Source organism: Drosophila albomicans, chromosome 3, assembly GCF_009650485.2.
Source record: "Drosophila albomicans strain 15112-1751.03 chromosome 3, ASM965048v2, whole genome shotgun sequence".
Taxonomy (NCBI): domain Eukaryota; kingdom Metazoa; phylum Arthropoda; class Insecta; order Diptera; family Drosophilidae; genus Drosophila; species Drosophila albomicans.
Window position 1 is genome coordinate 29,789,905 of NC_047629.2, and position 20,464 is coordinate 29,810,368.

Here is a 20,464-nt window from a genome sequence, read left to right on the forward strand (position 1 = left end):
ATGCCAGTGATATAACTCGGTATATTTTCCGTATATTAAATAGTACATTTTGATGAGCCAACTGCGGCCACCCTGATTCTGCGCTTTCAAGAAGAAGAATCGGAGTAACGCGGAGTGTGAAACGCGTTTATCAGTGTAAAGTCAACAAATAAATTAGAAAAAATAGATTTCGAGCACTGTGCTCAAGTGCAGTTATCACAACACAATAAAATGTAATGGTGAAACGTGTTAGTTATTGCTTAAAATGTAGTTTTAAAATTTGTCTTATTAGCGTGTGTTGGTAAAGAGGAAAAACACATAGGACGTGAAAGGTACAATGCGTGCAAAGCGTAAGTGTAAGCGAGATGCCATTAAAGTGTTGTAGCACAGCGGTCTACATACATACATTGTATATTTGAAAGCGTGTGTTTGTGTGTTGAACACGAAGCGAGGTACAAAATGTAATGAAGAATTATACAAATTGTAGTTATATTTTTGTCGTGTGCAAGTGTTGATTCTATCTTTCACTTAAATGTGTTAAAAGCCAAACGTCTACTTACATATGGTCTATTAAAAATTATTCATATACACAAATATGTGTATGCAATTAGACAGTTTGCTTGCCCATATATGTATATCTTTTTTCGTGTATGTTTACCACCCAGAAACGTGTATTATTTCATAGTCGAAATATATTAAATTTTGTGTATATGAGCGAGCGGCAATATCCGTGTATAGATTTTATATGTATGTACATAGGTGCATACATACATACATGTATTTTGCTGGCGCCGTGTGTACATGCATGCATATAACTTCTGTATGTTTGTATGTATCAGCGAACGAACAGACAGAAAGACAAAACGATTGTACGTACAGCACTATAAAGTACACAGCGGAATGATGGCAGGCGCAGTAGTAATAGTCTAAAGAAAGACAAAGTAGAAGAAGCAGAGCAGCAGCGCGAACAAAATAAAATAGCCGATAATAGGTAGGATTTGTGCTAGTTGGCATGCCTATGCCCGTAAGCCAAAACGGCCACACTATATTGTGGCTCTCACTCACTAGGTGATACAAGTGCGCGCGCAGCACAACTCTGTATGTTCATCTCGCTCTTACACACGCTATATAATAGGTTTTGTGCGCACTTTTCGTCGTTGTGTTTCTTATGCCATACGTATTAATAATAAAATTGATTAATCAAAGTGGAAACGTTTATTTTAGCAGGAAGCAAACAGTAAAACAACATCGCGTTCCACAACCACAAATCCTTCAATCCCAATTACAGTGTGTGCGAATTTAATTTGTGATTATGTGAAAAAAACCCAAAATATAAATATAAAAAAATATATTCAAAACATAATTTTGTGCCGAAAAAAACAAAAGCCAAGCGGTAAACTTAACTCAACAGCTTGCCATTTTAAATCGTGTTGTGCATAATGAATTAAAAATACAAATTATTCGCGGTGAGTACATATTAAACTGCTAAACAAAACAAACTCGACGCGCGCGCAAATCGTGTTCCTCCAACAATGTCGAGAATTACGTGCATGATTTGAATATGTCTCCTTTCGCCCAATTGAATCTAGAAAATTCTGTTTAAGACTTAATTTGTTGGTTTGACTATGGATGCACATTTTGTGAAATTAAATGATTTTAATTAAATTGCTATTGTCAATTTTTGAGTTTTTTTTCGCACAGTGGGTCGCCATATTTAATTTCGTACTTTTCCCTATACGTTCTATACTGTGCTCACTCGCACTTACAGCTATGGCATATATCTTGCGCGTTCGTTTGTTTTGCTTGCGATTTTCTTTTGTGCAACGTGAAGTTAGTTGTGCGTAATTGAGCTGCGTAGAGTTGCCACCTATTTACAAAATACACGTAAAATGTGTATTTATGTTTTATATTTAATTTGTGCTTAACAAATGTTTAGGCTAATAAATGTTCTACAAAAGAAATGTGTAGTATAACAAATTTGTTAAGATGCTTAAGTGCATACATTTTTGTATGTATAATTAACTAAAACCTACAACCACTGCATGTGTGGTTGCGTGGTTTATTGTTTTGACATGCGCAATAAGCGGAAAATAAATTGAATTAACCGAGAGGATTTGTAAATTAACTCAGAATTTGTTATGAACTATTTGTTGCTAAAGTTATTGTTAGGGTCGCCATGTTGGAATTGCGTTTTATATATTTTACGTGATGTTAGAACGGCACCGCAGTAATTTAGATTTTTCTATATTCTCTGGTTTTTTCGAATTCTGCTGTACTCCAATCGTGTGTTATGTTTTCGTCAAACGTTTTACTACCTAGTCTGGCTGTTTACACGCTTGTACGCCGTGAAGTTGGTTGCTACTGTAGGTTGGCTGGTGTGTGTGCTCATCTATTTGTCTCTTTTCAACACATCTCCCATTCCAATTGTGGGCCTGTGCTGTGCTTCTCTTTACGCATACGTGATTTTTTGCCTCGCCTGCCCTGTACGATTTTTCGCCACTTTCTGTGGTATGGGCAAAAATGAAAGCAAAAGTTGATGAACAAGTTTTTAGTATATACATATGCATATATATATTCCCTGGACCCATACATAATGGACACTGCAAATTGCAGATGCAAAAAGGCATTCGATAATTCAAGGGTTGTCACTATTTGCCGCTAATACTCCCCCGCCAAAAATATGCATGTGTACCCCTGAGAAATCTGTTCTCATACATAAGCGCATACGAACTTGCAATTATGCATGCATGCATATGTTTGTATGTATTGGTTTGTTATAATGCGAGAAATTTCTTTAGATTTCAGATACATATAGTAAACATCTATAAATGTACTACTGAATTATTTAGACAATTGGAAATAGTTATAATTTTCTCATTAGTATGCATTTCAGTAGAACTTCAGTTGAAAACAGAATAGAAAACGATAGTCTGTCCAAAGTTTATCCAATAGTCGAAAAATAAAACGTCAGTCGCTTAAAAAACTATGAAAACAGAGAGGCAAACAAGCGTATAAAATGCGCGCAACAACAAAAAAATAAGACGCAATTAGTTGACACTAGCAACACTAGCGCTGGCTGGCATCATCATCAACAAACCAAACTAAACCAAAAACCATATGTAAAACACAAGCAGATAGAGTACAGCATTGAAATGTAGGTGTGGGTATATCAAAGTATGGATGTACACACATTTGCACATATGTATACGTATATGTGGGTGTGGGGCTGTCCCTGATCTGGTGTGTCAGTGTGTATGTAAGACAGGCGATGGCAATTGCATTAACTTTTCTACTCGCGTAGTTGTAAATGCCATTGAATATGTAACGAATGTGAATAGTCGATAGTTTGGCATTGATATCGATCGTTGGCACCGATTAGATTTGCTGTTGAATTTGGAATTTATGAGGAGGAAGCTTTGCTTGTTGACCTGACAACTATGTACACATATTGCAATTCCAACATTTGTGAGTTTTTGTCTCTCTCGAACCTAACGTAAATCTTAACGAAAGCGCGGCGGCGACCAGTCGCCATGTTGTATGATTGTTGTTTTGCTTGCGGTAAGTTTCAATGTGCAGTCAAACATGCTCTTTCACTCTTGCAAGTTTGCTAACTAATACACACGCACACACACAGGAACGCACATTTGCGAAGTGTGTGTGTAAATTTGTTTATGGCGCGCATTTTAGACGTCAGTTGGTTGCGGTAGGGTTTAAACTTTCAAGCTTTTGCATACACAGTTGTTTGTTGTATATTTACTCTTTGCCATGTATTTCACCTTTCTGGTATTTATACCTACAAATGTGAAAATGTGTTTGTGTGTGTGAAATCGACACGCATACAATTGCAATGTGCCTATTTTATCTGCATCTTGTGCTTTTTTAGATGCTTGTTTATAAATTAAAGTATGTCGTAGTCGTTTTCGTCAACTTAGTAAATACGACACACATACACATAAATAAAATCAATCTGCAGCACCTAAATTGTTGTTGCTTCTCTGTTATCTTGTGGCTGGGCGAGGAGCTTTGTTTGTGCTTGTCGCTTCTATTGAGAAACAACATCAAACGGAAATAAATTATATACACACATTTGTGCGTGTGTGTCAGGCCACACACAAAATTACACAATTCTCTCCTATCATTGGCAGCGAGAAACATGTAGTATATATAAATAGGAATAAAAGGCATATAAAAAATAAAAATACATGCATAAGTAATTTTTCTGCATCTCGGGCTTGCTATCTTCACACATGTTCTTATTGGAAATGCGATGGGGAACAACAAAAGTTGACAAACAGACACACATGCATTTCGTTGATGTCCATGTGTAAGAGTGCAATAGATAGTATTACATAACATTATGGATATGCGGCTGTGTAGCCAGCTTCTGTTATACAAATTAGCTGTTATAATTATGTACATTATAAATGATGAAGTATGCGGCTAATTCGACAAGGTATTTACACAAATACACATTAACATTTGTATGCATATGTATGTGTATCGACATGCAGTAATACTTGATGATGGGGGGAGGTTACATAAGCCCATTGACTGTGCAATTAGCAATTCGCAATTCTGTGAAATTGTGCGCGCTTTTGTTGCTGTTGCTGCCCGCTGCTGCTGCTTTTGCTGTTTCTTCCTTTGCAATTCAAATTGATTGCTAAGTAAAAGCGAATAAAAGCTAGCAACAACAAACACACGAATAGCACTCAATTGAATGTAAATGCGGCGACTGCAACGTTGGCTGCGGTCTGTGCCCTATTTCAATTAGAAATAATATTTCGTATAGTCGCAAAACGTTGCTGCCATCGCCTGTACTTAGAACCGTTGAGAGCCAAGTGCAACAACAATAGCAGCAACAACTACAACTGGTAATAGATACTAAAAACAGCAGCAGTAGCAACAACAACAACAATGCGCGATGTCGTCGACTGCAATGAATGCCGCGCCGGATGCCAAGGCAAAATTAGTGCATTCACTTTTTGCTTTGGCTTTGGCAACGACCAAAAGCCACACAAACACATACACACACATATATATTTATATACACATACAATCCCAAATGTAGTTGTATCTTGTAAATACGAATGATGAGGTGTAAAGCGACTGCGCAAGAGAAATAATTTAGAAACTAAAAACAAAAGAAGATTCGATAAATGCCGGATGATCTTGCTACAGTTGAAAAACATGTAAATATCTATGACTAACTCTTATATGGCATCAAAATGATAGTAATGCAATATATATTTCATCAAGAGATGCTTTGGAATTTATAAAATTTTTCCTTGTGCAAGGCTTTTTTGCTTGACATGATTAGCGTCGCTCATAAAAATGATGAGTGGCCAAAGCGCAAACACAGGAGGAGAGAACAGGTTTTCTTGTGTCTTAACGCAAAAATGCACAAGTGCTTGGGCACACACATACCACACACACATGTACACTAACGCGAAACGCACACAAATACAAATGTAAACAATGCAAGTTCATAACGTATCACTTGGTAGTTGTAGTTGTAGTTGCCGCTGTTGTCTCTCTATTAACGAGTTAGCAGCTACTTACTTCAAGAGTGTGTTCGCAGCAAGTGCAGCTGCGAATGGCATACAAAAAGAACACTAGAAAAATACACAAATACTCTCTCGCTCACACACAAAGAGGAGACAAGCAACAACAATTTCGATGCGCATGCGTTTCGTTTTGTTCATTTGCTTTGGATTACATAAGAGCGCCAACTAAATTGGCGGTTGGCAACACTGTACGATAAATTATCAAGCATTAATCGAAAACGATAACGATTCCCGTCGATAAAAAATTGATTTTTTTTCATTTATTATCAACTTTTGAAAAATATCTAATGTAATATTCGTTTCTTCTTGCAGCCAAATGGAACATACAACGAAACCTCGATCGGTGAGCTAAGAATAAATTGATGTAGTTCCGTTGTTGCTGGATTACAACAACGATAAGAACAAGATCAACATTAACATCAAAACAACGATACTTTCGACTACACAAAACAATAACAACGAGAGATTCAGAAGACGAAAGCAGCAACAAAAGAAGAAGGCGCGCCAGAACGGAAGCGCCGACTCAATAGAGAGAAGGAAGCTGAATAAAAAAATACGCGGCGTTATGTTTGTAATGGCTAACAATGTAATGTGGCACAGTGTTGGAAATCGTATTTGCAATTTGAATGCGCGCCGCCCACAATTAGCAGCCGCCGCCAGCAGCGGTCAGGCAAACGCCAACGACGAGGAAAGCATTTCTGGTTATGCCTTAGGCCCCCAAAGGTTTGGGGGCACCATCACGTATAGAGGCAGAAGTAATCGCACTTGCAGCAACCGCAGCAGCTTTATAGCGCGGCAGAAGTCACAAACATATTTCAAACAAAACAAACAACAATCGCAACTGCAGCAGCAACGGCGACAACAGCTACATCAGGGGCAAAGGCTTCTTGTGAATGAGATGTCTAGTGAAGTAGTATTAGTGTTGTGAAATGACAAAAAGCAAAACCAAGAAGCAGCTACAAAAGCAGAAGAAGAGCAACATAAACTTAGCACCAGTTAAAAGCAGAGCCCCCCCGCCCCTTTCTAAAACTAAAACAAAAACAAAAATATAACAATTTAATTTCGAAAGCGATATATAAATACATTCACATAATATAATAATAATTACTATTATTTTTGTGAGCAATTTATAAATTGATATAAACAACAACAACAAGAACAGCATCAGTAACAACAATGCCCATGTCCACGCACGACACGGTCTTTGTGGAACCTGTCGCCAGCAGCGGCAGCAGCAGCAACACCAACAACAGTACTGGCAACAGCCGCATTGCCATCGGTGGCCCACAGCAGCAGCAACAGCACCAACCACACATAGTTATCGATGGCAGCAATTTGTCAACCCAGGCGCAGCTGAAGCGCATAATGCAGCGGCGCATGTCCATTCAAGCGCAACCAGCGCCAAAATATGCGGTACGTGCCACAGCAGCAGCGCAACAGCAGACGCCACAGCAACAGCAGCAGCATGAGTTGCTCAATCCGCAAATCTACAAGATTGTCACCACCGATGGCAGCACGAGTAATGTCATCATTGATGCCTCCTCGTCGGCACCGCCGCACAACTCCAAGCTGTTGCTCAGTAATCTCACGGTGCTCTCCAAACAGGCACCGCCAATATCCTCCTCCCAGACACAGCAACAGCAGCAGCAGCTTAACTATCTCAGCGCAAAGAATTTGCCGTATGTCACGGCAACGCCAGCAATCAAACAGCAGCAGCAGCAAAAATTTGGCAGCATTAGCGCCTATAAAGCGTCAGGAGGTGGAATTGCAACGGCAAAGCAGCTGCAAGGCTATGCTCAATCCCCACAGCAGCAGACAGCAGCCAATGCAACAACGACGCCGCTAATGCAAAAGGTGACACTTGGCTCGCGAGTTGTGACGCGTTTGCAATCGTATGTGCCGCCCCAGCAGCAGCACCAACAACAGCAGCAACAGACGCCGCAGATAATTGTGCAACCAGCAACGGCTACGCAACAAAAATATGTCAACGCGGCTGCTATCAATCGACCGGCGATAACGACAACAACTGGAGGAACAGCTGCAGCGCTGCTCAAGAAGACTAATCAGAAGATAACGGTCAAAAGCGTGGGCAATATGCTGCAGCAGCATCAACAGCAGCAGCAACAACAACAACAGCAGCAGCAGCTTAAAGCTTTTATCTCCGCACAACAGCCGACCCACAAAGCAGGCGTTAAAACGAAATTTGTTAAGCAATACAACGCAACGACAGCGCTGTCGATTGCCGCGGTGCCTCAGCAGCAACAGAACGTTTACGCCAAGCAACAGCAACAACAATTGACGACCAGCAAGGTTGGAAAACTGACGGCTGGCAGCAGCATTAACAACAGCAAGTATGTGGTGCAGCAGCAACCGTTGCAACAACTGGCTGCTAATTTGCCGCAGGGCACACAGTTGCAGCAGAAGACAACGGCAACAGCTGGTGGTGGCTATATGCTGCAGCAGTCGACGCCGGGGGCCATCAAGTTTGTCAACTCTCATGGCACTGTCATACAGCAGCATCAGCCCCAAATTCAGGCGGCGCAAACCAAACGAATACACTACAACAGCACCAGCAGCAGTGATAGTAGCAGCGATCATCATCAGCAGCAACAACAACAGCAGCAGCAGCAATCCTCGCTGATCACCGACGATGTGATGATTGTGAATGGCACACAGATGACGGATGAGTTGTCGGCGCGCATACTACAGAGCATGGCGCAAAAGTCGTTCAGTCAGCAGCAACAGCGGTATCAGCAACAGACAACACCGACAACACCAACAGCAGCAGTAACCACAACCAATATGCCACCGCCTCAACCAACAGCAGCAACACCCACGCAAATTGTTTATGGCAACAGCAGCAGCAATAGTGTAACTGCAGCAACCTCGGGAAATTTGCTGCTGACACATTTTCAAGGTGCAGCTGCAATCTCGCCGAGTTCCTCAGCGTCAACAGTAGCTTCGTCAGCGCCATCGGCAACGTCATCATCGTCATATCTAACTGTAAGCACCTCCAGCACGCCCTCGGTGAGCATATCTTCGCATGGATTCGCCAGCGGTAGTGCGGCGATGTCCTCGTATATGTCGGCAACGGCGGCACGCCGGCAATCGGTCAGTGCGCCGAGCAGTCGAGCCGCGTCGCTGGAACGCAAGCAGCAACATGAGGCTGTGGTGGCCGCTGCCAATCGCAAGCAGCCATCCAATGTGGTCGAGTATTATAAGCACAGGTAAGCTAAGCGTAAAAAATGCTTCATTTTATCCGTAGTATTTATAGATGTGACACTTATCGACGTAAATTTAAAAACTATCGATCTATTAAACGATCTATTATTGCATGTCTTTTTGAAATATAGTACTATCGATAGATTATGAAGACTGCACAAGTGCGACTACTATCGATAGTTTTCAACAATTTAGCACATCGTCAAATTGTTGAATTTATTTATGAAATGCACTTTCCAGCCAAGTAGGTTTTGCAAAACAAGTCAATTTGTCAAAGTTATAATTGTCAAGTGGACAAGTATTAAAAAACAAAATCAAGAGATCCAATTGTTTCGATGTGAAAAGTTGGCCTGAGTTTCCGGGCTTCATGCAGCTTGGACTGTAACTGCTAACAGATTAAATAGTAAATAAATAGTAAAATACAGATTACAAATCAAAAGCAAATATTATCGAAGAAAAACTAATGTTGGGGATTTTCCTTGCAGCCTGAACCACAGCAATAGCACAAGCAATTTAAGCAGCCTGCGTGGAAGCGTAACCAGCAACAACAATACGACAACAAATACGCCGCACTTGACACCAGTGCATGTGGATGCAACCACGTTGATAATGAAGCCCCAACAGCAGCCACAGCATACGCCGCAGCCGACACAGCAGCAGCAGCCTCAACAGTTGCAGCAGCAGCAGCCGCCACAACAGTCGCAACAGCAAGTGGCAACGCAACCACAACAGTTGAGCGCCAACGAGGAGGAGTTGTTCATTGAGGAAGTGCGTCCAGTGCCAGTGCATACCCAAGACTTGCGATTGCAGCAGCTACACGCCATAATGCAGGATCACACCTACGCCTCGCAGCAGCAGCAACAACAACAACAGCAGCAGCAACAACAGCAGCAGCAGACTGCAACAACTGGGGCGATAGCCCAGCAATCTCAGCAATGGTCTTTGGGCGGCATTGGTGTTACTGTGGCAGGTGCTGCGACTACACCAGGCGGCAGCTACAGCAGCTACTTTGCGCCTCAAAGTAAGTGAAAACATGCGAGTAAATTATATATAGGCTGCCATAACTAAAACACTTTAATTTTTCTAGTTGCTCGTCATGTGACTGACGATGATGCACATTCGGCTATCAGCAGTAGTTCGCGCTTGGCAAGCGCTGACATCGATCCCGGTGAGGAGACAGAAACAGCGCCTGAAGCCGAGGCCGAGGATGATTCTGTGACGCGCTGTATTTGCGAGTTAACGCATGATGATGGCTATATGATTTGCTGTGACAAGTGCTCGTAAGTTTAAAATAATATTGGTTGTATGCAATAAGTAGAAAAAGTCTCCTTTGCCATTTAGAATTATATACTTCTTGCTGTTGCATAAACCCGACATACTGTCTAATAAGGAACTCTTACTAAACACAATCCAATCTTTCTACAGCGCCTGGCAGCACGTGGACTGCATGGGCATCGATCGCCTCAACATACCGGAGGAGTATCAGTGCGAACTCTGCCAGCCACGTCCAGTGGACAAGGCCAGAGCGCGTGCGTTGCAGCGTCAAAAGCGCAAGGAGCACATGCTTTTGGTAGCCAGTCAGGCAGCCAGTGGTGTGGCCGCCGTTGCAGCTGCCGCTGCCGCAACAGCCGCTGCAGCGGGCAATCCTTTGGGTGCAGCAGCTTCTGTGCCGGGTGGCTCACTTTACGGCAGTCAGGAGTTGCTGCAACAACAACAGCAGCAGCAACATCAACGGCTGGGCAGTGGACTCAATGGTGGCTTTGCAACTGGCGCTAATAACGCCACTGTTGCCGGCATGGGCAAAAAATCGAAGAAAACCAAAGATGGCGCCACAACGCTGAAGAAGAGCAAGAAGGGAGGTGACAAGCTGGCAGCAGGCGGTGCTGCAGGAGCTGGAGTTGCCGGTGGTGGCTCAACCAGTGCCAAGGGCACCAAGAAGAGCAGCAAACGCAAAACGAAATCGAGTGGTGATGGCAACGGTGGCAGCAGTCCAGCTCTGACTGCCGCTGAGAAGCACGCAGCAAATCTGCGGCAATGGATCGAACACTACGAATATGCCGTGACCAATCATTACTCGCCCGAGTTGCGCGCCCGCCTGCATGCCATACAGAAGCAACCGAGTTTGCTGCAAAGCATTCAAAATACCGAAAACAAGGCGTTGCGTCTGATTGCCGCCGGCTGTGCCAGCGAACTGGAGAAGCGTGCTCAATTGATACCCTATGCTGGAGCCAAGGTGTTGATCAGCAGCATTGATCTGGCGCCGCATTCGCCCATCCATGAGCTGCGTGGCAAATACATGCTAACGACCCAGTTTCGCACCCAGAATCCCACCGTGAACATGAATACGCCGCCGCCAAGCAACTATCTCAACAGCTTCAAGGTGCACAAGACGCCCGGCCAGTTTGTGTTCTTCTATCAACTGCCGGGCGTGGAGGCTCCAATGCAGACGACAGCCAACCAACAGCTGGCACCGCAACCGCTGCCCTCTTACCTAAAGGGACCCGAAGTCTGCGTGGATACGCGCACCTATGGCAACGATGCACGCTTCGTGCGACGCTCCTGTCGACCCAACGCCGAGTTGCAGCACTACTTCGAGAAGGGCACACTACATCTGTACATTGTGGCATTGACGCACATTCGGGCGCAGACGGAGATTACTGTGCGACATGAACCGCATGATCTGACAGCGGTCGAGCATAAGAAATCACATTCGGCTGTCATCCAGCCGACGAGCACACGTTGTGCCTGCGATCTGGGCAGCGATTGTTTGTTCGCATTGCCTCTGGCGGTGCAACAACAATTGCAGGCACCGCCCACGCAACCGCGAAGCAGTCATCGCAACAAGGCGGCTGCAGCAGCGGCCGCAGCCGCTTCTGTGAACAGTGCGGCAGCCATACAGCTGACCATGGGGCTGGGCAACAGCATGACGGCAGCCGCTGCAGCTGCAGCAGCCGCGGCGACGGCACGCAATCGTTCCACATCTTCGAGCGGCGAGAGTAGCAGCCACATGGGCCTGAATAGCCCACAGCTCAGTCAGCTTAATTTGGGCTTTAAGCCTAGTGCGACGGCTTCTTTGATGCCGGCAACAGTTGGCACAGCGGCGGCAGCAATGCTCTGCAACAGCAACAGCAATGGCGGCAACAGCAACAACTCGTGCTCCGTTTCCATGTCGAGTGTGCTGCACGATTCAGGCATTTGCACATCTTCATCGTCGCCCTCAGTATCCATTCCATCGCCCACGCCCACTCAACTGCAGTCGCCCACATTGCAGCAGCAACAGCAACAACAGACACCGCAAACATCACTGCTGCAGCGCAGTCCAACGCAGCAGCAGCAACAAATTCTGGCAGCGCTGCCAACGCCTATGTTGTTGTCCCCACAGATGTTGCCGAAGCCTGCACAGCAGCAGCCTTCATTGCTGCAACAGCAGCAGCAACAACAACAGCCGCAGGAGCCATTGGCTGTTATTGCAGCTGCAGCGGCTGCTCAGAGGCCCATGGCAACTTATTATTTGCAGCCGCAACAACAGCAACCTCAACAGCAGCAGCAACAACAACACCAGCAGCAGCAGCAGCAACATTTCCTGCAGCAACAACAACTGGCGGATGAGGCTCGCATGGCAGTAAGTGCGCTACAAACGTTGCATGCCACGCCCACTTCACATATTGTGACGCCAATAAAAATTACAACGCAGCAAATGAAACTGCAGCAGACGCAGCAACAATTGCAGCAGCAAGCACAACAACAACAACAGCTACAACAATCGCAACAACATCAGCAGCTACAACAACAGCAGCTACAACAGTCGCAACACCAGCAGCAGCTTCAACAGCAGCAACAACAACAACAACAGCAGCAGCAACAACAGAAACAACAACAGCAGCAGCAACAACAACAACCAAAGCCCTATCAATCTGTTGTAGTATCGCCTACCAAGACGCCTATTAAATCGACAGTATCGTTGCCTATCAACAATCTGAGCAACAACAACAGCAATATTAATGCAACACCAACTAGTCGTAAATCGCCGGTAAAAGCAGCTGTCACAACGCCGACAACAAGCACGCCTGTGCTCGAAGCCAAGCAGGAAGATGTCGTAGTAACAACTCCGACGCCAGCAACACCGACAACAGCAGCAGCAGCGTCAACCACTGCGACGCCAGCCACATCAACACCTGCAGCTAAAAAGGACAAGCCAAAGTCACGCGAAGAGCGCAAATTGGAGGCCATACTGCGTGCAATCGACAAAATGGAGAAGCAGGAGGCACGCGGTAAGAAAGCAGGAGCTACGGTTGCAGGTGGCGACAGTCGGCAAGCGGGCAGCAACAAGCGTAGCAGCAACTCGCCGGCATCGCCACGCAAACGCAATGCCAGCAGCAATTCTATTAGCGAATCAACGGATGCCAATGCCAGCGGTTGCCCCACGCCCACCAGCAGCAATAACAACAACAACAACACATCGCGGCGCAACAAGAAAAAACGGAAAGTTAGTCGCAGCTACAACAACAACAACAATAATAGCAAGCGACGCAAGAGCATGAACGAGTCGGACAATGAGTCGCATACGGAGTCGGAACTCGCGTCGCCAGCAGCAGCATCGCAGCAACAACAACACAACAACAGCAGCCTTAACAATAGCAACAGCCTAATGCTGCAGCAACAACAACAGCAGCAATCTGCTGATCAGGCAGCTGGTTTGTTGCTCGCCTTGGCGCACAACAATTGCGACGCCTTCAAGCCACCAGCAGCAAACGCAACTGGAGCAGTGAGCAGCGCTTGTCTGCTGATTGAAGCAGCCATGGGACCACTGGAACAGCAGCCACAACAACAGCAGCAGCAGCAACAACAACAAGTCGTAGTTCAGCAATTGCCATCGCCTTCGATGGGTGAATTCAAATATCCGCCCAGTGGCGCTAAGACGAAGAAAACACTCATGTCCAGCTGGTTCCAGCAATCCGAACAGGAACAACAAACCTCTGGCCTCGACAGCCTAGTGCAGGCGGCAATGAGTGAAATCAACGGTTCCCGTGAGCAACTTCAACAACAACAGCAACAGTTGCAGTTGCAGGATCCACCTGCCCCAGCATTACTGAAAGTGGAGCACTTTATACATCAAGTTGAGGGCTCGGAGCGTTTGCAGACGCCATCAGTACAGAACAATTCGTCGGTGAAGAAGCGCTGGCTACGTCAGGCCATCAGCGAGGAGACCACGGACGAAAGTCAGCCCCAGACGCCGGTGACACCGACGCCAAGCAGCGTAGCATCGCCCCAAGCGCAACAGCAGGAGCAGCCACCACAACAGCAGCAGCAACCGCAACAGCAGCTGTCGAATGGCTTTAGCACGCCGTTGAAGAAGCGTCGTTTGGTGGTCATGAGTAATGGCGGACTTGAGACATCAGCAGCCACTGACGAACCACATATCGATGTTATTGGCAGCGCTGGCGAGGAAGATCACAAAGTGGAGCCCAAGACAGAGCAGCTGAAGGTGGAAACACAGCAGCTACACTTTGAGCAGGACGACGATGTGGATATCTTGAGATCACCGAGTCCAGGTGCTCAGCAGATTGTGGCCGAGGACAATTTGGTGAAAATTGAGCCAGAAGATACGAGCGCTGCAGCTGAAGATGTCAAAATTGATGTGGAGCGTGAGGAAAGTCAGGCGTGCGACAAGTTCGAGGAGCTGCTGAAGGTAAAGCGCGAACAGGAGGAACAGCAACAACAACAGCAAGAGCAACAGCTGCAGCAAGAGTCCATTGATGAGCCTAAGTTGGAAAACTCAGTGGAGCAGCAGCAGCAGTTGGCTAAAGTGGAGCCCAAAGCGGAGATCAAACCAGATGTGGAAATGTTGCCTGCGAAACTAGAACCGATACCAGAGCCCAAGCCAGGTGAATCGTTGCTGCGCACAACAGTAACAGCAAGTGCAGCATTAGCAACAACAACCAGCAACGCAATAACAACAGCAGCAACAAGCACCACATTGCTGGTGGATTCGGTGAAAGCGGCCATCAAGGCACGTGCGCCCGCTGTCAAGGAAGAGTCAGAAGAGCCGCTCAAGAAGAAACCCAAGCTGGAATTGCTAACACCCAAGCCTGCAGCTGTTGCAACAACTACAGCAATAGCAGCAGTGGCATCTAATGCCACGGCAGCAGTGACCTCAGCAGTCACTGTAGTCACAACAAAAGCCGCAACATCAGCAACTGCATCTGCGGCAACAGTAGCCACGAAAGTTGCATCTATGGCATCAGCTGCAGTGACTACGACAACACCAGCAAGTACTGCAACAGCAAGTACTGCAGCCAGCAGCAAGAATCTAACCGAGCTGGATATACAACAGCGCTTGTTGTCCTTCCATGCGGCAAACATTTCGTATCTGCAGTCACGCAACAAGAAGGCCACTAGCAACAGCAGCAGCACCAGCTCCAGCAAAAGCAATAGCAACAACAACAGCACCAGCAGCAGCTAACACCACGCCGGAGTTGACAATAGTGAAGAAGTCGAGCAAGGAGAAGGACGAGAAGCGTGAACGTGACAAGCAGCTAAAGAAATCGAAAAAGGAGAAAAAGAAGTCGAAGGACAAGGACAAGCAGAAGGTGCCAGCAGCAAACGTTGCAACCTTGGGAGCAATGCCAGCGCCAGAACTGAAAAAGAAGCCGAAAGAGAGCAAACAGCCGCAGCAACCACAATTGTTGCCAGCAACACCAACAGCAGCAATTGCAGCAACAACTCCCACAGCAACAGCCAATGGCAAAACCAAGCACAATAGCAATCATCCACTTGAACAACAACAACAACAGCAGCAGCAACAGTCGGCGCTGCGTCGTCGCACCATGTCCATGTGTGTGACGCCAGCAACGACGCCAACGCCAACTTCAATGCCCACCACGCCCATGGCAACCACAAAGAAGCGTCAGACAAACTTTGAGCAGGAGCTGACAAAGCCCAACAGTCAAATTCTAAGCAGCAGCTTGTTGCTCAACAGCAGCAAAGCTCCTCAGCAACCGACAGCAGGAGCAACTGCTGCAGTTGCAGCAGGTGTCGTAGCAACCACTGCGCAACAACAGCAACATCGCAAAGAGAACAACCATCACCATCCACAGCAGCAGCAGGAGTTGCCTGGTTCGATGAGTCTGGCAGCGGCCATTGCGAGTGGCAAGTTGACGGCAATTAGTCGGCGACGGGAATCCATGTGTGGCAGTCGACAGCAGGCGGCATTGATAGCGGCGGCGATTAAGAAGGAAAAGAAGGAGAAGAAGAAGAGCAAGAAAAAAGATCGCGAGAAGAAGCAAAAGGACAAAGACAAGGAGAAGGAAAAGGATAAGGACAGCAAAGCGAAGAGCTACAATCAACAGAAGCCGCAACAACAGCCGCTGGCAGCAGCTGCTACGCCGCCAGTCAACGCTTTGCCCAAAGTGCTGGCCAAGCCCACCACGCCCGCAGTCGCACCCGCACCCACACCCCCAATTTCAGCAGCTCCCATACCTGTGCTCATCACCCAACCGACGCCAACAATGGCAGCAACAGTTGCTCCCGTTGTACCCTCGCCAATGGTAGTGCCCGGCAGCAACAGTCTCGCCTCGGCTGCCAAGCAATTGCCGTACTACAATACCATCTACGGCAAGCTGCAGGAGCCGCCAAGCAGCGCTGCTTTGGCCTCACCAATTGCTAAGCTGCAGAGCAACAGCATGCCTAGCTTGGCCGAGTATTTGGAGGCCACGAAAGCAAAAGCTGCAGCAGCAGCTGTTGTTGCCGCCGCCTCTGCTACTGTTTCAGCGCCAACCACTCCCATTGCAGCCGCGGACAGCATGCCACCGCCAGCGACAACGCCACTGAAACTCTACACACGCACTGCTAGCCATGATCCGCGTCTGAATCCCATGCTCACGGTGCCGGAACCGGCGCCCATGCCAAAGCGCAAGTTGTCGATCAGTGAGTACCGCATGCGACATCGTCCATCCGTCGATACGGCGCCCACAACACCGACAACGCCACCGAAACCCATGGAACGCTTTGCCAAGCCGCAGACGATCAACAAGTGCTCGCTGCAGTCGCCGGAACGCTTTCAGGCAGCTATGCGGGAGCGACGCAATTCGATCAGCGTGCACCAGAACAACATTGTCACCAACAACAGCAGCAGCAATAGCAGCGGCACCAATCAGCACTATGCGCAGCAACAACAGCAACAATCGCCACATCATGCGCAGTCTGCGTCGTCGCTTAAGAGTAAGTCCGCTAATGCATCTGCTATAAACTCGGCGGCAGCCACGTTGAGCACCGTCAACAGCATCCTAAGCACAGCCCACAAGTTGCACATGTTCGACGACAAGCCCAAGAGTAAGACGTCACACATCTTGTTAACTTGATCTAAAGTTATTAATGTATATTCATATATTTTCCAGCTGGCCACTTTAATGCGGCGCCCACATTGCTGGAGCAGCAACAGGAGAAGATGAGCGAGAGATCACGTTTCATGCAACGAACCATATCTTGCGATTCGCGTGTGATTGAACGCCTGGGCGTTGGAGCATCAGGAACACCTGGTGAAAAGTCATCTTCGGCGACCGCCAGGCGAGATGGCGCTTAAGGTAAGTGGACAATAAAATCACTAAAGTGTGAAATGATAATTTAATTTAATTTACCAATTCTTCCAACAGCTTCGTCGATAAATTAACTACAGTAACACAACCAAGTCTAAAGCCAGAATATAACTCAGTTCACAACTACAAGAAACTCGACCGATCAACCTGGCTCAAGTGCTCGTCGAAAGCAAAAAATAACCTTACCCATAAACTATTATAATTGAAGGCGCTTTTCTTATTTAACGAAAAAAAAATGTAGTGCGAAAAGAAAATCGGAATAGAAAAAAAAACGCGCTCTATCGTAGCCAGGAAATGAAATCCTTATTATTTTTGTTGTAAACGCTATTTACTCGCTATAACTATACTACTTACACATACAACTAGAATTTAGATATGTATATATGCATTAACGATATGAGATTGAGCAGAGAAACACAAAAAACAACAAACCACAACAACAAAAAGCAGCAACAATAACAATATATTTCAAAAGAGCCTTCTGCTAAATGATTTAGTTATTTGATAGTCGCTTTTTTTCGTAACCAACCGAGCAACTTGCTACTATATACAAATATATACTATACATAGCGCTATAATTATATATATCTATATAGAAATGCTTAGATGTACGAAAAAGATCGAAAAACTACACACATAAATAATTGAAATCTTTTCATGTTGGTTAGCTAAACAGTTAGTTTAAATTCCTAATTTAAACATAGTAGATTTTACTACATTTTTCTTTCTCATAACTATAAAATTAAGTAAATTTCATTTAAATTCAATTCACTTAACTGAAATATGCAAGAGAGATTCTGCAATTAATCTGATAAGTTTATGATGATTTTTATACATTTTCTGTAATAGTTGTAATTAAAGAGTAACGCCACTGCGAGTATATTTACATATACTTCAAGGCAACAATCAAAGCATTAACTAAACAAATTAATTTAAATAACAACAACACAGAAACTGCAACAACAGCATAACCAGGCTTAAAACGCAAGCAATACTAAAAACCAAAATGAAAACCAGAAAAACAGTACATAAAACATGTAAATATTAAATTGTAAAAAAAACAAGTGCATATTGTTATATATTTGTACATAAAAAAACAAGCGTTGTTTATTGTTCAACAAAACAAAAACAATAAATAGAAAACGCTACTTGTAGTTTGTAAGTTTGGAAACATTGAAAAAAGAGTACAAAACGCGAGTTAATTGAACGTAATCTAATTCTAAGAAAGTAACCTTAAAACAAATTTATAATTAACGAAAAAAAAGGAAAAACACCAGGAAAAGTTACAAAAAATTGTATATAAACAAGATTAGTAATGAGGCCGTCGCGTATTTAGATCTAAGTTTATTATCTAACACGCTGCTCCTTAACCATAACTCCTTCCTATTCAACCCACCACCTTAAAAATACATATATTGGGTTCGACATAACATTTATTTATTTTTTTTTTACATTTGTCTTACTAACATTTTCTATCCTTTAATGGGAAAGTGCAGCAAACAAAAATATACAAAAACAACTACGATTTTTGACCCTGTGAATATGTATATCTAATTCAATATTTTAAGATTAACAAATTAAAAAAAAACTTGAACCTAAGTATACACTTTTACTTTTACTTTTTACCCCACTTCATTTCACTGAAATTAAAACTTTATGTATATAACAAGAACATTTACATTTAATAATTAACAGCATACAATATTTTGTAAGCAAAGTGAATTTTAACTTAAATATAATTAAACTAAGAAAAATATTCAAATCCCAAAAGTTCTTAATTATGATCATGAAATTATGGTTTTGACTGATGCAAACTCAATAATCCGTTGGTAATTATGATTGATCAATCAAAAGTTTAATCGATTCTTTTTTCTCTTTTAAACTATTCAATCCGAAAGCAAGAGATTCTTCATTTGAGATATGATTTCAACTGCGTGATTAATCACACATACGATCAATAAATAAACTGACTTAATTCTCCCCAAACAATTGCTTACAAATCGTATATTCAAGTTTGAGATTTTGGTTTAATTTGAGAAAATCGACTAAATTTTTTATTGATTCTTATATCAATCATAAGCATATTTTTTTTGCATCAATTCAAACCAATTGCTAGAATTTCAGAGATTTAAAGTTCATCCCGAAGTAAGATAATTTTCACAAAAACAACCATAACAACTATTATTCTCATATACATGAAATATTATATTGAAAACAAAAGCTCTTGTTAAACTTTGAAATCGCAAAAGAAGAAGATATACATTTTAGATTTTGTACCTATTAAGAATTTGTTGTTTTTCTTTATGGGCTTTTTTTTTAAATATTGTACATAATCAGAAAGTCGATTTTATATAAAATATTATTGTTAATTTATTTAGGATTTGTATGATACTTATATAAAAGCTAGTTATATAAATATTAGATATACACACATTTACTATACCGAAAATTTGTAACAAGTTCGTAATGAAAATTGAAAAGAAAAGAAAAAAAATAGTTGTAGATAAATTACTTATAACTTATTTGAGAGAAATTCAATATAATCATTTTTACTTTATTTGTAAGTGCGAATTTTGAATAATAAGAGTAGAGTTTTTAGCCTTAAAATTTGGTTTAACTGATGTACATTAAATATGTTAATTATTTACTAAACGAAATACAAAAACACATACACAAACAAAACAAAATAAAAAAAACATGCGCGAATGTTTATAACACTTCCGTCTGTAAAATACATTAAAAATTGGATTCGTAAGATTCTTTACAAATAAACAAAAACACAAATAAAACGAAAATAAAATGATAACATTTTAAACACAATTTGTTTTTATTTGAATACTGGCAGATCTGGTGGATTGCTTTATTTTCCTAAAATTATTGCTGCTGCTGACTGATTGCAATTAATATTAAAAAACTTGACCTACGTAAACTCCTGACCTACATTACGTATTTAGAGGCTTATCAGCTGCGATTTTTTTATTGCCTTGTCAAATTAAATTTTCAGTTGCTTTCTTATTTTTCCAAGAAAATTAAGTCAAACTCGGATTTGTCTACTTGTAAGTATGGTATTTATTTGCGGAGCTTCGTCCAACGATGTGGAGGTAA

At 43.6% G+C, this 20,464-nt stretch overlaps 1 protein-coding gene across 4 annotated transcripts; it reads left to right on the forward strand.

The window, feature by feature from the left end:
• The first annotated feature begins 78 nt into the window (after positions 1-78).
• On the forward strand, positions 79-20,139 carry LOC117567972 (AF4/FMR2 family member lilli). 4 transcript variants are annotated; one of them, XM_034248282.2, is made up of 9 exons: positions 81-311; positions 1,204-1,445; positions 5,856-8,770; positions 9,251-9,786; positions 9,853-10,045; positions 10,191-15,220; positions 15,252-17,096; positions 17,162-17,347; positions 17,417-20,139. In XM_034248282.2, exons 3-8 carry the CDS (start codon positions 6,720-6,722, stop codon positions 17,344-17,346), a joined length of 9,840 nt encoding a protein of 3,279 aa, XP_034104173.1. In that variant the 5' UTR covers positions 81-311; positions 1,204-1,445; positions 5,856-6,719; the 3' UTR covers position 17,347; positions 17,417-20,139. The 4 variants fall into 4 exon arrangements, with proteins under 4 accessions (XP_051860312.1, XP_051860311.1, XP_034104173.1 ...); XM_052004352.1 differs by lacking the exons at positions 17,162-17,347; positions 17,417-20,139 and having other exon boundaries at positions 79-212; positions 10,191-15,360; XM_052004351.1 differs by lacking the exons at positions 17,162-17,347; positions 17,417-20,139 and having other exon boundaries at positions 79-212; positions 1,207-1,445; positions 10,191-15,360.
• The last annotated feature ends 325 nt before the right edge of the window (positions 20,140-20,464 follow it).